The 22734-nt window shown below is 31.3% G+C and overlaps 2 protein-coding genes across 2 annotated transcripts; both read left to right on the top strand.

Moving 5' to 3' along the window:
* The first annotated feature begins 1494 nt into the window (after positions 1–1494).
* On the top strand, positions 1495–6670 carry LOC104758530 (homeobox-leucine zipper protein ATHB-15). The gene is made up of 18 exons (XM_010481412.3): positions 1495–2638; positions 2744–2903; positions 3019–3119; positions 3216–3306; positions 3412–3507; positions 3610–3723; positions 3811–3894; positions 3984–4139; positions 4232–4306; positions 4404–4516; positions 4604–4793; positions 4880–5056; positions 5148–5228; positions 5310–5444; positions 5521–5846; positions 5933–6038; positions 6122–6271; positions 6343–6670. Exons 1-18 carry the CDS (start codon positions 2433–2435, stop codon positions 6487–6489), a joined length of 2508 nt encoding a protein of 835 aa, XP_010479714.1. The 5' UTR covers positions 1495–2432; the 3' UTR covers positions 6490–6670.
* A 1450-nt stretch (positions 6671–8120) lies between these two features.
* LOC104758528 (uncharacterized) lies at positions 8121–9052 on the top strand. The gene has a single exon (XM_010481411.3). The coding sequence runs from the start codon at positions 8203–8205 to the stop codon at positions 8827–8829; it is 627 nt and encodes a 208-aa protein (XP_010479713.1). The 5' UTR covers positions 8121–8202; the 3' UTR covers positions 8830–9052.
* The last annotated feature ends 13682 nt before the right edge of the window (positions 9053–22734 follow it).

Genomic DNA, 22734 nt, shown 5'->3' with positions numbered 1-22734 from the left:
TTTCACTCTGAGTTGTAGAGTGTTATCTATCTCATTGTGGCTAAAAAATGCAATGGTTCTCGATTAGGTAGCGTTGGATCCGCCTAGTGTTCCAGGGTTGTACTTGATCAACCATTGCATTTGGTCCAAGTTTATAGAGGTGAATGTAATGTGCCTTTGATTTGATTGTATAATTTTGGTTAATGAAAAGTTGATGTTGAAAAAAAAAAAAAAATACAGATCAATGGACAAATTAAAAAATCAGTGATCTTTTAAAGGTTCCTAAATGAAACAAGTACTGTACATTAAAACTCACATTTGCATAATTGCACTAGCCGTGTGATATAGATGATGGACTGGGCTTAAGTTTAGGCCTGACTTAAAGTTTACCGGTCCAAAGGTTATTTTTACACAATCACTTCCGCCTGATTATTATTTTTTGTCTATACTAACGAATACAGTGAAAATATTTTGGTAATTGAAAAAGTAACTTGAAACCACTCGAAAAGACACAATGAATTTATCATGATGACCAATTCAATTCAAGAGTATATAATATGCTAATACCATTCTTTTACAGACATTATATGGAAAAATGTAAGAATAATAGTAATAGAGTTGACAAAACTAAAAAAAAAGGATTTGAGAGTGTGCAAAAAAAAAAAAAAAAAGAGAAAAAAAGAGAGTGTAGCTTCAGCTTTAAGACGGAGGAGGGGAGACGCATGCAAAGAAGGTAATGATGTTGTCTCTGTCGACCTACGCAGTCCTCTCTCTCTCACACGCCCTTTGGTATTTTTCTACGCCTCTGACGTTCCCCATCCTATGTACCTTTGTTACCCCTCCATTTTCACCTCATTTACATTTCTGCCACTCTCCATAAAAATAAAGTAGGCTAATGGAATTTAGAGTTACAATTGCTATAAAACCTCGTCATGTAGTTTCATATTACTACATGCTTGTAATGTATAATAAGACTAATATATATGTATGTTATATATGAATTGGTAGTTGAACATACTTAATGGAAGGAATGAATTGGTAGTTGAACATACTTATTGGAAAGGAATGCCAACTATTTCATTAGATTTAATCAAAGTTTCACTAAAAATAGTTAATTGCTAATTTTACTAGTTTATGATCATCCAAAGGATGGTACAATTGATGATAGTGCAATAGCCAACCTTTTAAAATATGTAAATATTTATTTACACTTTTACAGTTAATTTTTTTTAAGTGTTAAACTAACTATAACATGTCATGATTTACATACACTTTATATTTTTTTTTTCTTAGGTAGTTGTAATATATATTGAAAGGAAAAAATTGACAATTATTCCATGAGAAGGGTACTTTAGACAAAAAGAGAAGTATGGTTTTCCCCTCGAGGTGGTGTTGTTGGCTTATGAAATGTGCCAATCAGAAAAAGAAAAAAAGAAAATGCCAACGAAAAAGTTAATTCACAAACGCAACACCACTATCAAATCATAAGTTAAAATCAAAACAATATTTTAAACTAAATTAATAATAAACTAGTATATTTTTTAAAAAGCTAAAAAATAAAAATAATAAAAATTCAAAGTTGCCATGAACGAGCTAGAGGAAAAAAAAAAAAAAAACACAAAGTAGATAAACATCTAAAACAACAAACAGTACAGCTGCAGTAGCTCTATGATTTGTTTTCTACATACATCTTCCTCCTCGTCTCTTCTACTACTTTCCTCTTTCTTCTTTTGTACCTTCCATTAAAATTTCTAGGGTTCTTTTTCTTTTTTTTTCTCTAAAGTTTTCATTTTTATTCAATGAGAGCTCGGAGAAGGAGAATATGGGTTTGAGAACTGATACTATGGCTTCTCCGTTTCGAGTTATTTGGGGAATCGTTGTTTCTAATGGCTGAGTCTACTCGGTGATTCCGTTATCCGTCACGAGAATAATTATAATAAAGTTTGTAACTTTCTTGTTTTTTTAGGTGTGTGTTTGTGTGTGTGTGTTCAGAGAAAAAGTTCGAATCTTTTTTCTTTTTCGGTGTTTGTAAAAGGGAAAGGTGTAATCTTGGGGGGAAAAAAGTCTTTTTTTCTTTCTTGTGTTTTGGTATTTGAGCTCTTAAAAAGGATAGATTTTGTCTTTGTGCCACCCTTTCGAGAGATTACATGAAGAAAAGCCTCTGCTGTGTGTTTTCAAGTCGTTAAGGAAAACATAATTCGAGGTAATGTGATTTGTGAAGTCACTCCAAGTGCTTAGGATTTGAGATGGTTTAGATTTGATTGGAGATTTGGAGTTGTGTTGTGGTGAATTAAGAAGCTCTCTGTCTCCTTTTTTCTTTAGTATGTTGTGGATTTGAAGGTTGTCTTCTGTTAGAGAAAGAGTAGACTTTGGTTATTATCTGGAGGGGTGATTACAGTCAGTTGTGGATTCTGTGATTGTGGTGAATAAGAAGAAGAATAGTTTGAGGAGTAATGGCAATGTCTTGCAAGGATAAGTTAGGATGTTTGGATAATGGGAAGTATGTGAGATACACACCTGAACAAGTTGAAGCACTTGAGAGGCTTTATCATGAATGTCCTAAACCGAGTTCTATTCGCCGTCAGCAGTTGATCAGAGAGTGCCCTATTCTCTCTAACATTGAGCCTAAACAGATCAAAGTGTGGTTTCAGAACCGAAGGTAATGGTTAAGGAATTGCAGTAATTGTAAATTTCTTTGATGTTCTGTTCTCTCTATCTAGTTGATCCAATCTTTGTGTTTTTTCGTTTCTGTTGTAAACTTCAGATGTAGAGAGAAACAAAGGAAAGAGGCTTCACGGCTTCAAGCTGTGAATCGGAAGTTGACGGCAATGAACAAGCTCTTGATGGAGGAGAATGATAGGTTGCAGAAGCAAGTGTCACAGCTGGTCCATGAAAACAGCTACTTCCGTCAACATACTCATAATGTGAGGATTCTACTCTTGCAATATCTTCAGTTCTCTTATCTTACTGAGTTCTAGAATGACAATAGTTTCAATTTAATGGTATGTGCATTGATTTTGTTTTTTTCTGGTTTCACAGCCTTCACTTCCAGCCAAAGACACAAGCTGTGAATCGGTGGTGACAAGTGGTCAGCACCAATTGGCGTCTCAGAATCCTCCAAGAGATGCTAGTCCTGCAGGGTTGGTTCTTTAATTGGAATATAGTTACTCTGTTAGATTAAAAAAATCACTTTTCCATATTTTTCTGAGATTCAATGATACATTTTATGTTTTCAGACTTTTGTCCATTGCAGAAGAAACTTTAGCAGAGTTTCTTTCAAAGGCAACTGGAACCGCTGTTGAGTGGGTACAGATGCCTGGAATGAAGGTATGCCCCTTGATTCAATTCCTCTAATTTTGTTTTCGTTATTGCATATAGTGTAAGATATCAAATAGTTATTCTGCTTTTTATTGTTTTATATTTCTGTAACAGCCTGGTCCGGATTCCATTGGAATCATTGCTATTTCTCATGGTTGCACTGGTGTGGCAGCACGCGCCTGTGGCCTAGTGGGTCTTGAGCCTACAAGGGTATGTGTATAGAATCATTCTCATCGTTGATTTATGCAGTTTTATTCTACTCCACGTGTGTTTACATATGCAACGAATTAATTTGTTTTCTCTATTTTCTAGGTTGCAGAGATCGTCAAGGATCGTCCTTCGTGGTTCCGCGAATGTCGAGCTGTTGATGTTATGAATGTGTTGCCAACCGCCAATGGTGGAACCATTGAGCTGCTTTACGTGCAGGTTAGTGTTAAACTATATGCGCTACAAGTAGTATTTTTTTTTTTGTAAAGTTGAAAATAATGACCGCCATCTTCTTGTTTTTTGCAGCTCTATGCACCAACTACGCTGGCCCCACCACGCGATTTCTGGCTGTTGCGTTACACCTCTGTATTAGAAGATGGCAGCCTTGTGGTATGTAGCTCTAAGTATATGTTTTTTTTGTGTGTGCTGGTTTTCTTGTTCATGTTGATCCTTTTCTTACTGAGTAACAAATTTTATAGGTGTGTGAGAGATCTCTTAAGAGCACTCAGAATGGTCCTAGTATGCCACTGGTTCAGAATTTTGTTAGAGCAGAGATGCTTCCCAGTGGGTACTTGATACGGCCTTGTGATGGTGGTGGCTCAATCATACACATAGTGGATCATATGGATTTGGAGGTAACAACCCTCTCTCTGCACTAATTCTAGTGAATCAATCAGTGTCTTGGAAACGTTAACCAAACTTTTTGGATATTTGCTCTGTTAAATAGGCTTGTAGCGTGCCTGAGGTCTTGCGCCCGCTCTATGAGTCACCAAAAGTACTTGCACAGAAGACAACAATGGCAGTATGTTAATTAAACTCATTTATTGTCCTAAGCTTGTATTCTGATATAAAAAATAATTGTTCTTGAATGATGTACATTTATCCAATTTGTCTCAAAGGCACTGCGTCAACTCAAGCAAATAGCACAAGAAGTTACTCAGACTAATAGTAGTGTTAATGGGTGGGGACGGCGTCCGGCTGCCTTAAGAGCTCTCAGTCAGAGGCTAAGCAGGTATTGTATACATTATGATTTGCATCTTCTTTTTGGTGGGTTTGGGATCTACATATTGCTATCTTATACATTTTTTTTTCCCTACAGAGGTTTTAATGAAGCTGTTAACGGTTTCACTGATGAAGGATGGTCAGTGATAGGAGATAGCATGGATGATGTCACAATCACTGTTAACTCTTCTCCAGACAAGCTAATGGGTTTAAATCTTACATTTTCCAATGGCTTTGCTCCTGTAAGCAGTGTTGTTTTATGCGCAAAAGCATCAATGCTTTTACAGGTCAGTGCACCACTTTTTTTTTGATAGATCAACTGATGATTATTGCAACACTTTTTCACCTTTTTTTTGGGATTTTGCAACTACAGAATGTTCCTCCAGCGATCCTGCTGCGGTTTCTGAGGGAGCATAGATCAGAATGGGCTGACAACAACATTGATGCGTATTTAGCTGCAGCAGTTAAAGTGGGGCCTTGTAGTGCCCGAGTTGGAGGATTTGGAGGGCAAGTTATACTTCCACTTGCTCATACTATAGAGCATGAAGAGGTTAGTTCAAGTTTCTTCGATGCCCTTAATTGTTTTCTTCTATCTCCATAATGTAAGTTGAAGTAATGGTTGGTGTTGTTTCCATTCTCAGTTCATGGAAGTCATCAAATTGGAAGGTCTTGGTCATTCCCCTGAAGATGCAATTGTTCCAAGAGATATCTTCCTGCTTCAAGTATGTACTTTAGGTTGTCTATTCTGCATAAGGTTTTAATGTAGATCTCTAGTACCTGAAATATATGTTTCTTGTGATTAGCTTTGTAGTGGAATGGATGAAAGTGCTGTAGGAACCTGTGCTGAACTTATATTTGCTCCAATCGACGCTTCTTTTGCTGATGATGCACCTCTGCTTCCTTCTGGTTTTCGTATCATCCCTCTTGACTCCGCTAAGGTTAGAATAAATAATGTTATCCATTGAAGTCTTCTGTTTTTCAGATTTTTTAAGCTTTTCTTGAACATGAAAGCAGGAAGTATCTAGTCCAAACCGAACCTTGGATCTTGCTTCGGCACTGGAAATTGGTTCAGCTGGAACAAAAGCCTCAACTGATCAATCAGGAAACTCGACATGTGCAAGATCTGTGATGACAATAGCGTTTGAGTTTGGTATCGAGAGCCATATGCAAGAACATGTAGCATCCATGGCTAGGCAGTATGTTCGAGGTATCATATCATCGGTGCAGAGAGTAGCATTGGCTCTTTCTCCTTCTCATATCAGTTCACAAGTTGGTCTACGCACTCCTTTGGGTACTCCTGAAGCCCAAACACTTTCTCGTTGGATCTGCCAGAGTTACAGGTATAAGCCAAATTATCAAATATGTTCTACATTTCCACCAAATCAACAATGTTTTATAGCTAACTCATTTTGTCTGTTGATCATAGGGGTTACATGGGTGTTGAGCTACTTAAATCAAACAGCGAAGGCAATGAATCTGTTCTTAAGAATCTTTGGCATCACACTGATGCTATAATCTGCTGCTCAATGAAGGTAACAACAACACAACACTAATCGAAAATAGTACTTGACTAATATATTCGCTAATCTGTTTTGGGACTTGAAATATTGGTTAGGCCTTGCCCGTCTTCACATTTGCAAACCAGGCAGGACTTGACATGCTGGAGACTACATTAGTTGCTCTTCAAGACATCTCTTTAGAGAAGATATTTGATGACAATGGAAGAAAGACTCTTTGCTCTGAGTTCCCACAGATCATGCAACAGGTTTTAGATCTTCCTTCATTCTTGTCCAATTTCTAATTTACTTTTGTGACTTACGGAGATCTTTGTTTTAGGGTTTTGCCTGCCTTCAAGGTGGGATATGCCTGTCAAGCATGGGGAGACCAGTTTCGTATGAAAGAGCAGTTGCTTGGAAAGTACTGAATGAAGAAGAGAATGCTCATTGCATCTGCTTTGTCTTCATCAATTGGTCCTTTGTTTGAGATTTGCTGTATTACTCTTGTTTTTTCAGACGAAGCTTTTGCCTTTTGGCTGTATTCTTGTTCTTCTTGATGTTGCTGTGAACACATAAAACAGTGTTTTGTTTGAAAACTCAAGAATTATTTGCTTTGTTGTAATTTGATTATGAGTGATGGATGATGATGATGATCTTTTCCTTTTCTAGTTCTTGTTGCATTTAGCTTTCCAAAATTTTATGCGACTTCTTTACAAAAGAAATTGCCCATCACACAATTTATCCTTTTTTCCTTTCCTTAAATATATGGCAATCATTACACTCATGGACTCAACCATGGCCATCTCTATCTGGTGTAGGTTTCCACAGCGACAATTTGGATTGTTTAGGATAAGATTGAGATTTTTTTTATAAAGGTAACCGGAGGCAAACCAAAATCTAAATTAATCTTTGAGAGTTTTCTGATTTAAATCTCAGCCTAAAATGTGAAACACTACCAATGGATCAAATTTTAGACCGAAATATTCTTATAGTAAAATCAAACTAAAATGTGTATACAAAGTTTTTTTTTGGATCATATAAAATTAGTAAATTATAATTCAAAATAATTTTAGGATATTTCGTTACTTATCTAAACCGTAAATCTGGTTTCATTCCGATGAAACTTTGACGAACTAAAAATTATAAAATACTGAAATATTTTGATTTAAATCAAACGAAAAAGTATTAATGTTGGCCATTTGTTGAGGGTGAATATTGTGTGCCCGATAATTGAAAAAGAGTTAGTATTTGTTTTTAATTTGAATTCAATTTCCTTAAAAGATATTTAGAAAAAAGATGCAGCAATTATGTAACACTAAAAGCAAGACCTATAAAATCCGTATATAGATTATGGCATACATAGTGGCATAGTGCAATCTAAAGTACAAAAAAAGTTGATATATAAAATTTTGTTTTATAGCTCTCTTTCATCTTAAATTGTGTCTTGTTTCTTGCTTTTATGTTATTTGTGTTGATTAATATTATATATCAAGTGGCTACATTTCTTTGCGGATTAGTCATTAGATATTTGTTTTAATGATCGAATGACACAGGCATTTCGATTTGATCCCGACTATCGAACTTCATTACATATAAATGTCTTAAAAATACATATAACAAAATTCGCCAACGTTGATACCATTTACTTGCCAGTTGCCACATGCATATGCATGCAAACGGTACACTTCGATAGTTCGATCCAATACTAATTTATTCGAATTTTAATTCAATTTCATCCATGGACGTTGTTCATATTTTGAATGGCAGAAGAAAAAAACATCTGAGTTTTTTTTAATCCAATTGTCAAAAAGAATAAAGATAATTCAGATATAATTTTACAAGAAAACTATTTACCCTAGAATCTTGATCATATCAAGTTTTGATCGGAGGCTACAATAATTCACATATTTTTTAAAAAGAAAGCAATCAAAATTAGAAAATTTGGTCCATATTCACTAAATTTGTTTTATTTTAAAGTGACATGGATGCAATAATTAAGCGCCAATAGTAAGTAAATACACAAGCTTTTTGCTTTGTCTTTAAAATCTTTTTTATAATCTCTTGCACGTTTTTAGTACCTCTCTCTCGCTTTCTTCCTTTATAAACCCTTCACATTTCTTCTCCTTAGCTCATAAGTAATCAAACTCCAAAAAAAAAAAGATAATAATACAAATCTCTCTTTCTCTTTCTAAAGATCGATATGGATCAGAACGTACCAATAAGCAAGAAGCTATGGAACATCGTACGTTTTCTCTTGTACATGATCCGTAAAGGTGTCTCGAAACACAAACTCATCGCCGACTTCAACGCCACTCTCAAACGTGGCAAGAACCTCATGTTCCACCACCGTCGTCGTGTCCCCGCCGCTTCCACCTCCTCAGACGCTTTAAACGCTGCTTCAGCCACCGCGATATCGCGACAAGAATACGAGTTTAGCTGTAGCAACACTCCGAACTATTCTTTCCCTTTCCCCAATATGGCTTTCATGAAGAAAAAGAGTCATAATAGTCTCTTCACTTGTGTTCAAACGCCTCAGACGCTCGACGACGACTCAGCCGCAGCAAGAGCCGTTCTTGAGCTTCTTAACGGCGTTGGTGACAAAGGAAACGTCACGCCAGGAGATTTAACAGTGGCCTTGTCTCCTTACTTCCCCGGGTTTGGACGGACTCCGTTGGTGAGACCATTGAGAGTCACGGACTCACCGTTCCCGTTAACGCCGGAAAATGGTGACGTGGGTAACAGACACGTCGACAAAGCGGCTGATGATTTTATAAAAAAGTTTTATAAGAACTTGAGTCAGCAGAAAAAGATGATTGAGTTCAGCTAAATATTTAATCTGAACAGTGTGTTTCTTCATATTTCTCTTGTTCCTTAAATATTTTTTTTTACTCCTTTTTTTTGGTCTTTGCTGATAAAATTCCAAAGATGTGTTTAACAAAAAAAAAACAGTTCCAAAGATGTAATATTATTTTTGGGGGGTTTAATTTCGCGTTTCTTAATACAATTGGATATCACGAATAAATAAAAATTACCATGGGTTTTATTAGTAAGATCTTTGGAAAATATGTAGTACACTTGTGTAAAATTAATTCCAACGAAATGACTAATCTTTTGATCCACAAAATTTCACAACGACACCACAATTAACTTGTTTCAATTAAATCATTATATTCTTTTTTCAGTTTATACTTTTCCTCCCTCTAACCAATGAATACTTCAACCTAAAACAAGAGATCTCTCTAGCTTTTTAAATTACTGAAAAGTGGTAACTTAAAAAAAAAATTATATAACACACTAAATTAAAAATAATAAGGAAATTTGGTATTTAACACTGTCGTGACTGGAATAACTTTATTTACTGTATTAGTTATAAAATCTAATGTTTCAGTAAAAATAGATGAATCCAATGATATTTTTTTAAAAAATATATAGTTTGATGACATACTACACAATATTTCATACATATTTTGTTTCTATTTGTGACAATCATCATAATCATACAGAAAAAACTCAGTTATTATAAAAATTTAAATTCGCTTTTGTATCTGTTTTGTTGTCTCATATATATAATCATATTGGAATGTATGTGCAATATTCTCCGTATCCGTCCTTTGATTTACATTTGTCGTACGGTTTGAATCTTATTAGCATTTTAATAAATTGCATGTCATGACTCCAAAATAGACCCAAGATGTTTACGTTTTATATTTTGCATATTACTTTATTACATCTATGTAATAAAAAAGTAAAAGACTGTCATATCCAGGTATAGTGATTCAATGATATTACTTTATTACCGAATATTTGTATAGTGATTCAATGATATTACGGTAGTTTAATAAGTGCAGTCTCACTTTACAAAAACATTTACGCACTCAAAACATGCATAGAAAATTATATTGTTGTGAAATATACAACTTTGATGAAACAAAACACAAAACTTAAAGTAGACATTGCAAGCTGTTTAACTCTTTCCCTAAAGCAAAAGAGAGAAAAGTGCTTTCTTTTCCAACTTTTTTTCTTTAATTTTCTTTTCAATCTTTTAATTTTCTTAATAGTATATTCACAAGTTTGAATTCATAGTCATAGCACTAAGCCAATTACATATCAAAACAACAACTCTACCACTATCAAGAAAAGCTTATATATGGCAGAGTCAATAAAAACTTCTTTAGTAAGTCACTATTTTCATCTTTTTAGATTCTCAAAATCAAGAATGAAGAGCAAGGTTCTAAGATATTCTTTGCTTAGTTGGGAAATAAAAGTGATTAAGACAAGTAGACAATTATACATGTGTCTGATTAAAAAAAAACTTCCTGTGTATATCCAAAGGAAAGACGGATAGAGACAATATATATATGTTTATGTGGTACGTGAATTTTGATATATTGAAATTGTTAACAAAATATGAAAATATCTACAAATTAAAATATCTAGCATAAATAATTATAAACTAGGATATATCCCGTGCTTAAAGCACGGGTCAACATTTAAAAAAAAATTTATAATATAAGAATAAAAATTATTGTTTTATTTTTTAAAAATTATTTTATTTGAGATAATATTTATTTTTAGTTGTCATGTAAATCTATTAGTCTATTTGAATACTAATTATTTTAGAATATTATAGTATTTTATTTTTGACGTATTATTATAGTTTTATATTATTTATTTGTTGTATTTGCATCATATTTTGTGAAATATAAAATAGTAATTTTAATATTATAATTGTGAGTAAAAAAAAAATGTATTAATTTATCATCTATATAAATTTATTTTTACCAACCCGCCAATGTGGAAATTAAAACACACATTTTCATACATTGAGTAATATATCTTCGTTTAAAAAAATTTAAATCACAACATATACAGAAAAAAATATGCATTTTATTAATATAAGTATTATATGAAAGTTCTAAACAATTTGTAAATAAAATAAATAAAGATGATAGGAAAATCATAATTTGAAATCTTAACAAAATCTTCGAATTTAGTTATTAAAAATAATTGTATTGTATACTTGGATATAAAATCTTAGTTTTTAAAATTCTGATTGGTTTATATATTTTTTTAAATAAATAATTAGTAATTTCGTCCATAATTTATTAGAGAGAGAAAATATTTTTTTAGATTTTTTAATATTTTGATATGTGAATGTTTTTATTTTAAATTTAATTATATTTATTTAAATTAGTTAATTAAGCTTAATTATTTTTTTCTAATGGCAATTGAATGTAATTTTTTACACATTTTAAGGTTAGTTTCATATTTGTACTTCTCAATTAATATAGTAGGATATATTACAGTTATTGAATCTAATATTACATCTGTGTATAATTTTCGTACATATAAAATAGCAACCACTTTTGTATTTAAATTTTTATCTTCGAACTGAGCACATAATTAATAACATTCAGTTGTCACATTTAGTTACATTCGGTGACATTTCTAATGGTTATTAACATTTTTAAAATAACCTTTATATAAATTTGAAGAAAGCATACTTAAAAATTGGTACTTAGGACGAGACCATATAACATGTTCTGATTTCCTATCTGAGGAGATCAAAAACACATTCATCTAGATGTATGAGTTTCGGCCGAAACTCTTAGTTATTCAAAAAACAAAAATCTATATTTAAAAAACTGATCGGTCAGAATATAGATGAATGTGTTTTTGTTTATGCATATTGTAATCTTTTATATACCTGATCGATATAAATTTAGCTTTAGTTATTTTCTAAAATGGGGTCGATAGCGCATTAATATATTAAGAGCTACAAAAAGTTACTGATCGGAATTAACCTATGAATTGTGAAATATATTTACATATATATATATTAAACTATAGTACAACTTGAACATTTCAAAAGATACAGTAGCCAATGATTTATGAGGGAACTGCATTAAAGATTGTTACTTGGAAGACTAGGATGAAGCTTTATTTAAATTATTTCATGAGCTCATGTAGTAGCTTTTATTCTGGTAGTGGGCCTTTTTAGGGTTTGATTGAACATGTGTGAGAGGCATACTTCCAAATAATTGAGACTCTTGTTGGGTAAGGACATCTTCTTACTATTGTTTTTGTGTTAATCATCTGCAATTGAGTTACCTTTTAGTTCTCCGGATAATTTGATGATTGTTATGTGAGACTAAGACAATGTGTTAATTATAATATAAATATGAAAGGAGAGAGGCTCCATTCTCATCTGAGTTTCCAGCAATAACCAAAACTAGAATTTGAATGGACGACGATTAAATTATGGGCAGGCACAGCCCATTATATTCTCCTACCCAAAATGGAATAAATAAATCATTAAATTTGAATGAACCAAGTCATTGACTTATTATAATAGAGCTAACATGGAATAAATAAATCCAAATACCACCAATATAATATGTACTTCCAGTAATAATAATCTACTAGATTAGGATCCGTGCTAAATTCATTTTATTTACATTGCACTTTTTATATAAAATATAATTTATGTGATTATTTAAAAATATTTTTTGGACAATATGTGATTGTCTGTAACCGTACCCGTGCTTGTACACGGTTAAAATATAGTGATTAAAAAGCCCGTGTTCTAGCACCTTGGTGACTGAAAATTTCTCAACGATTTTCCAATTTCCTTTTGTGAGAACTTTCTTAAATTTTGTAACATCCTCTTTCTTCATCACTGTTTGGATTTTGTTACCCTATAAAAAGAAGTATAATCGGAATCACTTATAATCCGCGGAAGAGTGATTAAGTTTTGAGATTTTGTTATCTATATATGGTTAATTAAATATTCTTTAGAGATTTGATAATATTCTTTCGAATATCCTTTTTTAGACGATCTTAAATCGAGTTTTAATTAATGGTTACAACCCATATAACCTATAACCTATCAAATATCAAATAATTAATTTTATAACTCATATTATATATTTTATAAAAAAGTTGTACACTTCCGTTTTATTATATAACTAGCTAATGACCCGCGCTGTTAGCGCGGGGAAATTTTTTTTTATTTTGTTATTTGTTAATATGTTTATGTTGTATCATTCATTTACATATTATATAATATAGTACTAAATAGTGAGTTTTGTTTCATAGTAAACTACTAATAGGTAGGCCTGGAAACTACTACCGATACCCGTATTCGACCCGTTTTTTGGTTTGTATCCGCTCCAAGAAAAGTTACCCACAGCTTTAGGATCAAGTGAAAGATATAATAATTATATTATCCGTGAATAATGATCGAGTATCGGATATTAATTTAGTTTTTGAGCGTCCCGTTACCCGTCTCATTACCCGTTTTATTACCCGACTCATAAATACACGTTAATATTTTGTAGAATAATGTTACCAGTGCAGGAAATATTTATGTAAATTTAGATTTGTTTGTTACAAAATAATAGTAGAAAAATTATTAATTCTATACATTTTATAAAATCATAGTATATTTTATTTTGCTTAAGGTCATACTCTGATTTCGACCCGTAGTTGGTACTACTATTTTGGTTTGGTGCAATATCAAATTCGTTAATTATACATTTGGTAAAGCTAAAAAAACCCAACAAAACATGTATTGACCCGTGATTTGGTATTACAAATTAATATGATCGTGTTTAGAGATCTTAATATGCCAAATTTATAAATTGAAGTTATTGCCTTATTGGTATAACATGTTATATATTAATTTTATAGGTGAAAAATACAATTAGGTTATGTATATTATCAACATTATACACTTAGTATTGTTTATATAGTGAATATTATGTATAAACAATTAATTTTTTGACAATTAAATTGTTTGTTATTATTTCCTAAGATTTATGAAACAATAAATAAAGTTTTAATATTTTGTAAACAAATCTAAACTTTTTTTTGTTTATTAGAATAATTAAAATATAATAGCATTTTCGTAATATGTCACATCGGAACTGGTTAAATTTTTAACAACATAGCTTAAATAAGTATATAGATATATTTTAAAAATAGAAACAATGTTGTATCTTAATTTTAATATATATTTGTTATTATTAAATGATTTAGATATGTAAGTATTTAATCTTAGTTTTATAAATAAATTTAAGTTTTATATTTTTCTAAATAGTTTGTTATTGTTTCCTAAAATTTCTGAAACAATAAATAGAATCTGTTTAATTATTTTATTACATAATTTCGAAATTATTTTATTATTATTTTTATTAAATAATTCTGAAATTATTTTATTAATAATTTCTTGTAAACTAATAAATTAATAATTTCTATTTTTTAGGTAATCATTTTCTGGTTACAACAAATTAATATTAAGATTCTGTTATTATATTTTGTATTAAAAATACAATGGTATTTTATGTAATATTTTACCTAAAGTAAGGTTATTTGTTTATAGGGTTGCTTAAATAATATAATAGAGATGGATTTAATGACATGCCTCATAAAGACAAGTTAACGTACGCTCGTCATTTCTTTATGAAGTAGGAAAAAAAATGATTTAATTGATATTTCCAAAGTTGAGAAGTAAAATTAACTTCCCAAATTTTAAATTTTATGTCTTTTTAACATATATAACTTCTTAATGAACATATATTTACATGGGAAAACCACATTTTAAATCTTCAAACTATCATTGGATAACACTTTAAACTTTCAAAAAATTGTTAATTTCACTAACAATATAAACTATCAAATTAATTTTACTCACACTCTAAACCTTCAAATAATGATTTTTGTTTATACCACCCTACAAAACAACGGAACCGTAACGACCGTCCCATAACAGTTAACCGCCATTAGTAAAACATTTAGGGGGTGTTATTGAACAAGGATTTTAATAGATTTCAATTATTAGTGGATTTTAGAATTCAAAACTTTTCTAATTCATTTAACGTGATATTGTTGTCATTATTAGTGGATTTAAATGACATTACTAATGGATTTGAAAGTCATTAGATTTTATTATTTTTGAAGTTAGATAAAAATAAAATAAATTACTCATAATTATATCAAATAAAACAAAAATATGTCCCGGCAATATTTTCTGGTTTTGTCTATCTGAGTTGGAGATCTGATTGGGGTTTCTTCTTGATTTATGGTGGTAGATCTCTGCTAGAGACTCTTGTTGTTTGATTCAGCTGTTAAGAGTTTTGATTTTTTGGATCTGAGATGGAAAATCAATCTTTTAAGGTTTTCTTTCTATGTGATTTATCCCCTGTTCTTCAATCAAATGAAACAAAAACAAGAGGAACAAACATCTTCAATCAAAATGAAACCAGAGATATAAGAAAAACCAGTGAAATTGTGTAAACAGTTAATTTGATAGGCAGAATCAGATCTGAGGATCTGCAAACTTTGTCAAACCCTAAAATGAAAGATCACAGTGGTCTTTTGGCCATAACTATATTTTATTTCTTAATTCTTAGATTAATCTCTTGAATCAATTTTGAAAAAAGAGAGAAAGATAAAGAGATTGAAATACTTGAAAAATATGTGGGATTATGTTTATTCATCTTTTTGAAGTGAAATACGTTGAAATCTAAAATAACACCAAATCCAATGGACATTGAATAACAGTATTTTTAAAGAATTCTAAAATCCATCAAATAAATCCATAATCCAATAACAGCAGATTTTAATGTACTTTTTTAAATACCTAATTGAATAACACTGGATTCCAAAATACATCAAATTCTTGTAAAATCCATTATTCAATAACAGCCCCTTAAACTCCGTCTGTTCCATACTACTAATAGGAACGTGTATTCAAAAAAACAATATTGTTGTTATAAAACATAATGCAAAATATATAATAACATTATATTATATATGTATATATCTATACTATTAAAGCAGAAGTACTCCCTAGACTTAAAATGGACCATGACTTGGTTTTGGTAGGTTTTTCATTTTTATTAGAGCATCACAAAGTTTAATCTAATTAACCTATAGTTTCGTTTTTGACAAATGACCATTATACCTCGATCGATCACTTAAAAAATTATGGGTCGGGACGCGGATCCTAAAATATCCGACAACAGAAGGAAAAAAACCTGCAGATCTGTCTGTACTCCAGATTAATCTTTTTTGGATCCAGTATACTATTTCAGTCAAGATTAGTTATTTAAGATCCCAAACAGAGTTATTCGTTATATGAAAACACTCTGATTTCATTTTTCTTTAAGGTATTTAAATAAAAACCATAAATTTTAATTACCAAAAATTCGTATATTTCCTTAATTACCGAGATTCAATCTTAACAAATAATCTTTTAAAATAAATATTTTGTGATTCTAAGAGCGATAATAGTAATCAAGATAATCTTTCTATATCTTTGTTCCCAAAATTATCTCGATCTTCAATGCTAATTAAACAAATCAAACAACATTCAATATTTTTAGATTATAGAAACTAGAATATCTTAATTACATCTTCGGTTTAGATTATATGGAAATTGGAAATCATATAATTAATAGCAAATGGAAACCAATATTGCATATTCTTAATCATTGGTATATTACTCGCATATTCCATATAAGCTTTTTAAATCTTATTCAAAAATTCTGAAATTAAAAAAAAAAATATTCTGAAATTATGAGATCTTGAAAATATTATCTACTTTCTCGACAAGTTTATCGCTAATCACTCACCTACAACCCTAGGATCTCCTTATAAGTCTATAAATATTGCTCATTCACCAGAGCTCATAACACCAAAAAAGCAAAACACACAAGCATAAAATTTTAATTATAATCATTTTTGTTTTTTTTTTTTACTTTTCTAATATGTTCGCTCAAACTATGTTTTGATTGTAAGGATTATTTATTTCATTAATTAAGTTATTGATTTACGTTATACTCTCATATATCCAAACTACATTCTTATATACTATGAGTTATTTTATTCAGCAACAATCAATTTTTTGTGTTTTTTCCAGCAACAATCAGTTTACATTTCTGAAATTTAGAGTTTTATACAACTTATGCAATGAAAATTGTTTATTAACCATTGCATCGCTAGCTTGAGCTATTACGGCTGATTTTGTTGTGTATTACCGGCCACCTATCAAGCAAATGCATTTTACTACAAAACTACTATCCAATATTGTGGTGTGTCTGTTTCAGTGAAAAGCTACATTCTACAAACTACTTACTCTATTAGGATTTCCAATTTACTGTATAACCCCAAATATATAAATAAACACTATATAAGCAAAGAAAATAAGTCAAAATAAAAAACTACATCACAAAAATACAAATTACAAAAAAATAACTAACAAAATATATAATTCAATGCTGTAGCACGGGGTATCACCTAGTATATATATATAACTATATACACTATAATATTAAAGGAAGAGAGACGAGAGGTAAGTGAAGAAAATTGTTCTCTCTACTCATTATTTTGTTCATCTTACATTGAAGCAAATGAACTTATATATAGAGAAGTTAAGGATAAGGAGATAAGAACAAAATACTACTTTGAGCCCAAGTTGCTTAGAGAGGAAGTATGTGATGGATAATCACAAAAGTAATTATCCATTTTATAACATTCTCCCTTGAGTATCCATCACTATTAATATATTACATACTGCCTCGTTAAAAACCTTATCATGGAAAACCTGTATAGGATAAAAGCCATGATTCGGGAAAAAGAGTAAAGCGACGCAATGTCCCGCTAGAATAGACGAGTCTTGTTCTCTTCACAGATTTCATAGATGACTTATATCATTCACTCTTTGCTTCAAACAAACGAGTCTACTTTTCTTCATATCTTTCGTAGATGATCTATATCGATCATTCTCTTCATTCTTCTGATCTAGTCGATATATGACAAAGATTTTGAAGAGAGATAGGCCTTCCCCATTGACATTCTTTTTTGAGGTCGATCTTCAGCGTGTTATTTGCTGCCTCGTTAAAAACCTTATCATGGAAAAACCCAATGAGATAAAAACCATAATAAGGGAAAAAGAGTGCAGCCACGCGAATCATCAAATTCTCCCCCTGGAAGTATCATCTTCAAAATATGCATTTTGATCTCTGAAGATGCATTCTGAATGAGGTAGTCGGAAGCACCTTTGTAAATAACTCTGCTACATTGTTACTTGAGTTGATGGACTGGCTATCAACTTCCTTATTCTTCTCGAATTCTTGAGTGTAAGAGAGGAATATGTCTTGTTTTGTCGCTCTTGGTGTAGCTTCCTTTGAATTTGGACGACATATGCAGCAATGTTGTTGGCTTTGGTGACTACTTCGGTTGCTTCTTGCTAATGGGTCTCAACAAGCATTAACTAGTTGATGCTGATCGAACCCTCAGTTCGAAGTTCTTCGCCAACATGTTACGAGGCTCTAGTCTTAGGCAGGTAACTATTGGTTGACGTTCAAGCATCATCTGAGCCATTATGGATTCTTGATATGGCATATGAAACGCAATTATTTTGGCATGACTTGAATAAGCGACGACCAAAGTCTATCACTTTGCAATAGAAGATACGTTTTTAACTCATACTCAAAATCTACTCATAGAGAATGAGTTATATGCTGCAAAGGGATTAGTAGAAAATGGTATGCACAATTCATAAAATATATAAATGCTCGTCAGCATTTATATATGATCTTATATGACTATATATATATATATATTTGACTTCCTTTAGAAGTAATTAGCATAACATCTATTTCGATAGATGTTTAGTTTAGAATATCTGGAGACATTTTTGTCTTTCCAAGATCTTTTATTCCAAATAACTCTTCAAGAGTTTTTGATGATGTTCAAAATTATCACTGTTATGAATTCTCGAGAACATATATGATATCATATATCTTTCGGGATAAGCTCTTCAAGAATCCCATGAGATGTTTTTCAAGTCATCATATAACATTAATTTTGTTTGATAGGGTATTTTAACAAAACATGGCGCAACACACCATTTTGTTATATATCGTTATACCCTTTTGATGTTTGGACCACTAGTCCAAAATTAGTCGTCTTTCATACGAGTTTAATATAGACTTGAATACCTCTTTTATTGGCCAATATATATATCTCTATACGCTCACAGAGTGGAGATTTATGATCCTCATTAATCACATTGCGCTATATAATATTTTTATTGTCGACATTATGTCTTTGGTTCCATATTTTCCGTAATGACATAGTTAATCGAGATCTCTTTAATCATTATATAAATGATTTTATTCAGGTACCTGATTTTGTTATTAACTATATTAATCGGTTTTTCTGCTCCTCTTGAAGAGTATTTTTGCTCCTCCTTAGGAGTTTATGTGCTCCTCTCTGGGAGTCTATTAGCTCTTCTTTAAGAGTCTATCTACTTCTCTTTAAGAGTTCATTTGCTCCTCTTTTAAGAGTATAATCCTTTTTCTAATTTGCTCCTTTTTAGTTTCGAGGATTTTATTTATCTTAGGAACCAAAGTAGTCTATCACGTTTCTTATGTGTCAAAGACTTAGTATGTCATCTGCCAGAGACATATTTTTATTGGAGCATTTTTAGCTGCAATGTGAGATTTCTCAGAACTACAAGTTCATATTCATTTATGTGAGGATCAATAATTATATGAAATCTCATCCATCAGCTTTTTGCATTTGATTTGCAATAATTTTTTTTTGAAGTTCATATTCATTTGTTCAAAGATCCAAAATTATTCGATGATTCTCCCATAATGATGGAGAACTTTATCATCTAACATGATAATATGCAAATCTTGCAATAGGCAATAAGATGGCTTTAACATTATTAGGGCGGAGACTCATCTCCCGCATCTATATATCTCATCCTCTGTGGATGATATTTTATGTGGTGTGGAGGAGTATTTTATAATATATATCACACATCCATAAGATTCAAAATGAGAAATATTTGATCTCCAACCATGAATACATAACATGGGAGAAATATTTCTTTATAAAATGTTGGCCTCATATATAATATTGACTACATGCAAAACTGCATGTTCCATGTTTTGACATGGAGATCAAATCACCAAGAACCGTTTTGCAATCTCTTGGAGTTGCACTATGAACGATTCATCATAACTCATTTCAATAGTAAACATCATGGATGCTCCACTTTATCACATGCGACATATATATGTGATAAACTATAGGATATGACTTCACCATAGTTATATCGCTCTGGGGTGTCAAATTCACCAAAGTTTATCAACTTATTATCGATGTGGGATTCCTTTAATTATCTCCCTTGAGATGATAACTCTTGGAGTTCATTCATCTCGTACTGAATCCCACTTTAGGATCAACAACATACCGATTTGGGTCATGTGTATTATTTTAGATCCTTATAAAGATGTGGGACTAGTATTATCCCCACTAAAGATGATGACTTTTTATGACCATTTATCTTTGACCAAATCTTATTTTTAGATCGGTTCTATTTGGGGTTTAATTTGGGGATTTATTAAGGAAATCAAACCATCATATATATACAATGAGCTTGTTAATCCAAAGGGATGGTGAATGGGCCAACACTATATGATTCTGGAGGCATAGCCTACTACAGAATTAAGGAGGAGGTATATAACCATCAACTCTATAAACAATAAATAGAAATTTAAATGAATTTAAATAAATTCAACAAAAATTAAATGTTACCTGAAATATGAATGAAGTGCAGTGCTTACAACCTCATGAAATGTGAATGGGGATATGCAATACTTTTGAAAGAACTTTTGTTCCTCTGAACAAATTCTCAATGATTTTTAATATCATTGATTGACTGGGATGGCTTTATCAGTAATACTATACTTGAAGCATTAGTAAATTTCATATTTACTATCATTTTGCCATCTTTATTTTTGCATGATATAATCATATACATGCGTGTCTCCGATATGGCCGATCTTGCGATACCATATTTATTTATAGTCTCAACATGATAATTTTTATTAAGACAAAATGTCTTTGAAACTTCATGAGTTTCTTTGAGACTTCGGAGAATGCTAGACATCGATAATTATGAATCTGATGTCTTTGAAAGTAGAGAGACTAACTCATCTAGATCTTCCAATTATGTTTGCACTGTCTATGATATACTAACATGTGCTTCATATATTCTCATAAGAGAAATATATTTTTGATTTTAAAGACATTTCATTGTCTTTAAATCTCATATAACACATATAGTTATTCTTTACTTATAAACGGAATTAAATAAACTAACATATAAATTCAAAAAATAAAATAAGAGCTATAGCCTTATATATAAGAACTCACTAGACATAGCTTTTCTTTGATCGTAGAATAGGCAAAGCCTATCATATATAACGATCAATCCAGAAAAGACAAAGCTTTGATCATGAATGAGGTAGAACCTCTATATGTATAACGATCAATCCGGAAAAGATAAAACTTTTTATTTGATCACATAGAAGGCAAAACCGATATTTCCGGAAAGGACATAGCCTTTTGTTAGATCGTGATGGAGGTGCAAAGCCTACCATATCAAATGATCAATCCAAATATTATATAGCTTTATATATGAGCGTAAAGGAGGCAAAGCCTACCATATATAATGATCTATCTATCCAAAAAAGACATAGCTTTTATTTGATCGTGAAGGAGGCAAAGCCTACCATATATCAAACGATCAATTCGGATATAACATAACTATATATTTGATCGCAAAGGAGGTAAAACCTACCACTTATAACGATCAATCCAGAAAATGACATAGTCTTTATATTTGATCATATAGGAGGCATAGCCTGCCATTTATAATTTTAGAAAAGACATAGTCTTTTGTTAGATCTAGAAGGAGGCAAAGCCTACCATATAAAATGATCCATCCAAAAATTATATAGTTTTATGTATGATCGAAAAGGAGGCAAAACCTACCATATATAACGATCTATCTATCCGGAAAAGACATAGCTTTTATTTGATCATGAAAGAGGCAGAGCCTACCATATATCTAACGATCTATCCAGATATAATTTAGCTATAGATTTGATCGTAAAGGAGGCAATGCCTACAACTTATGATGATCAATCTGGAAAAAGACATAATTTCATGATGTCTATAATATCTATGTTCTATAAATATAAATCAAAACAATATAAATTTACTTACCTCGTAAAAGCTCCAGCAGTAAAGACATCGTGCTGATAACGTGTTATAAAACATAATGCAAAATATATAATAACATTATATTATATATATATATATGTATGTATATATATATATATAACTATATACACTATAATATTAAAGGAAGAGAGACGAGAGGTAAGTGAAGAAAATTGTTCTCTCTACTCATTATTGCGTTCATCTTACATTGAAGCAAATGAATTTATATATAGAGAAGTTAAGGATAAGGAGATAAGAACAAAATACTACTCGGAGTCCAAGTTGCTTAGAGAGGAAGTATGTGATGGATAATCACAACAGTAATTATCCATTTTGTAACAGTTGTGTATATACTTTATTAAGAAAAACCCCAAATGTTAGGGTTCAAAATCAAAATCCAGGTAAAAAAAGTGAAAGCATGATTTTGAGTGAAATTGGAGAAGATTTCGGAGCTTCCCAGTCGGAAGGGGTAAGTGTCGCTTCTTCTCCTCCAGTTCGAATTATTAGTTGAAAGTTTTGTTCTTTCAATAGTTTTTGTTTTAATGAATCAATTTGTGGGTCAAACGAGTTTGTTTTGTCTCTTTGTGGGACAATGTTTTGATTAAAATATATATTGGGTGATGAATTTCGATTCACATAATCA

The sequence above is a fragment of the Camelina sativa genome, chromosome 17, assembly GCF_030686135.1.
Source record: "Camelina sativa cultivar CO46 ecotype springtype chromosome 17, ASM3068613v1".
Classification (NCBI taxonomy): Eukaryota; Viridiplantae; Streptophyta; class Magnoliopsida; order Brassicales; family Brassicaceae; genus Camelina; species Camelina sativa.
This window is presented reverse-complemented; position numbering and strand designations above follow the sequence as displayed.

Excerpts from the sequence above, each read along its gene's own strand:
- LOC104758530 (XM_010481412.3), top strand. The coding sequence starts at position 2,433 with ATGGCAATGTCTTGCAAGGATAAGTTAGGATGTTTGGATAATGGGAAG. Across the intron at positions 3,508-3,609 it reads TGGGTCTTGAGCCTACAAGG|GTTGCAGAGATCGTCAAGGA; the intron begins GTATGTGTATAG and ends TCTATTTTCTAG. Across the intron at positions 6,039-6,121 it reads TAATCTGCTGCTCAATGAAG|GCCTTGCCCGTCTTCACATT; the intron begins GTAACAACAACA and ends AATATTGGTTAG.
- LOC104758528 (XM_010481411.3), top strand. The coding sequence starts at position 8,203 with ATGGATCAGAACGTACCAATAAGCAAGAAGCTATGGAACATCGTACGT.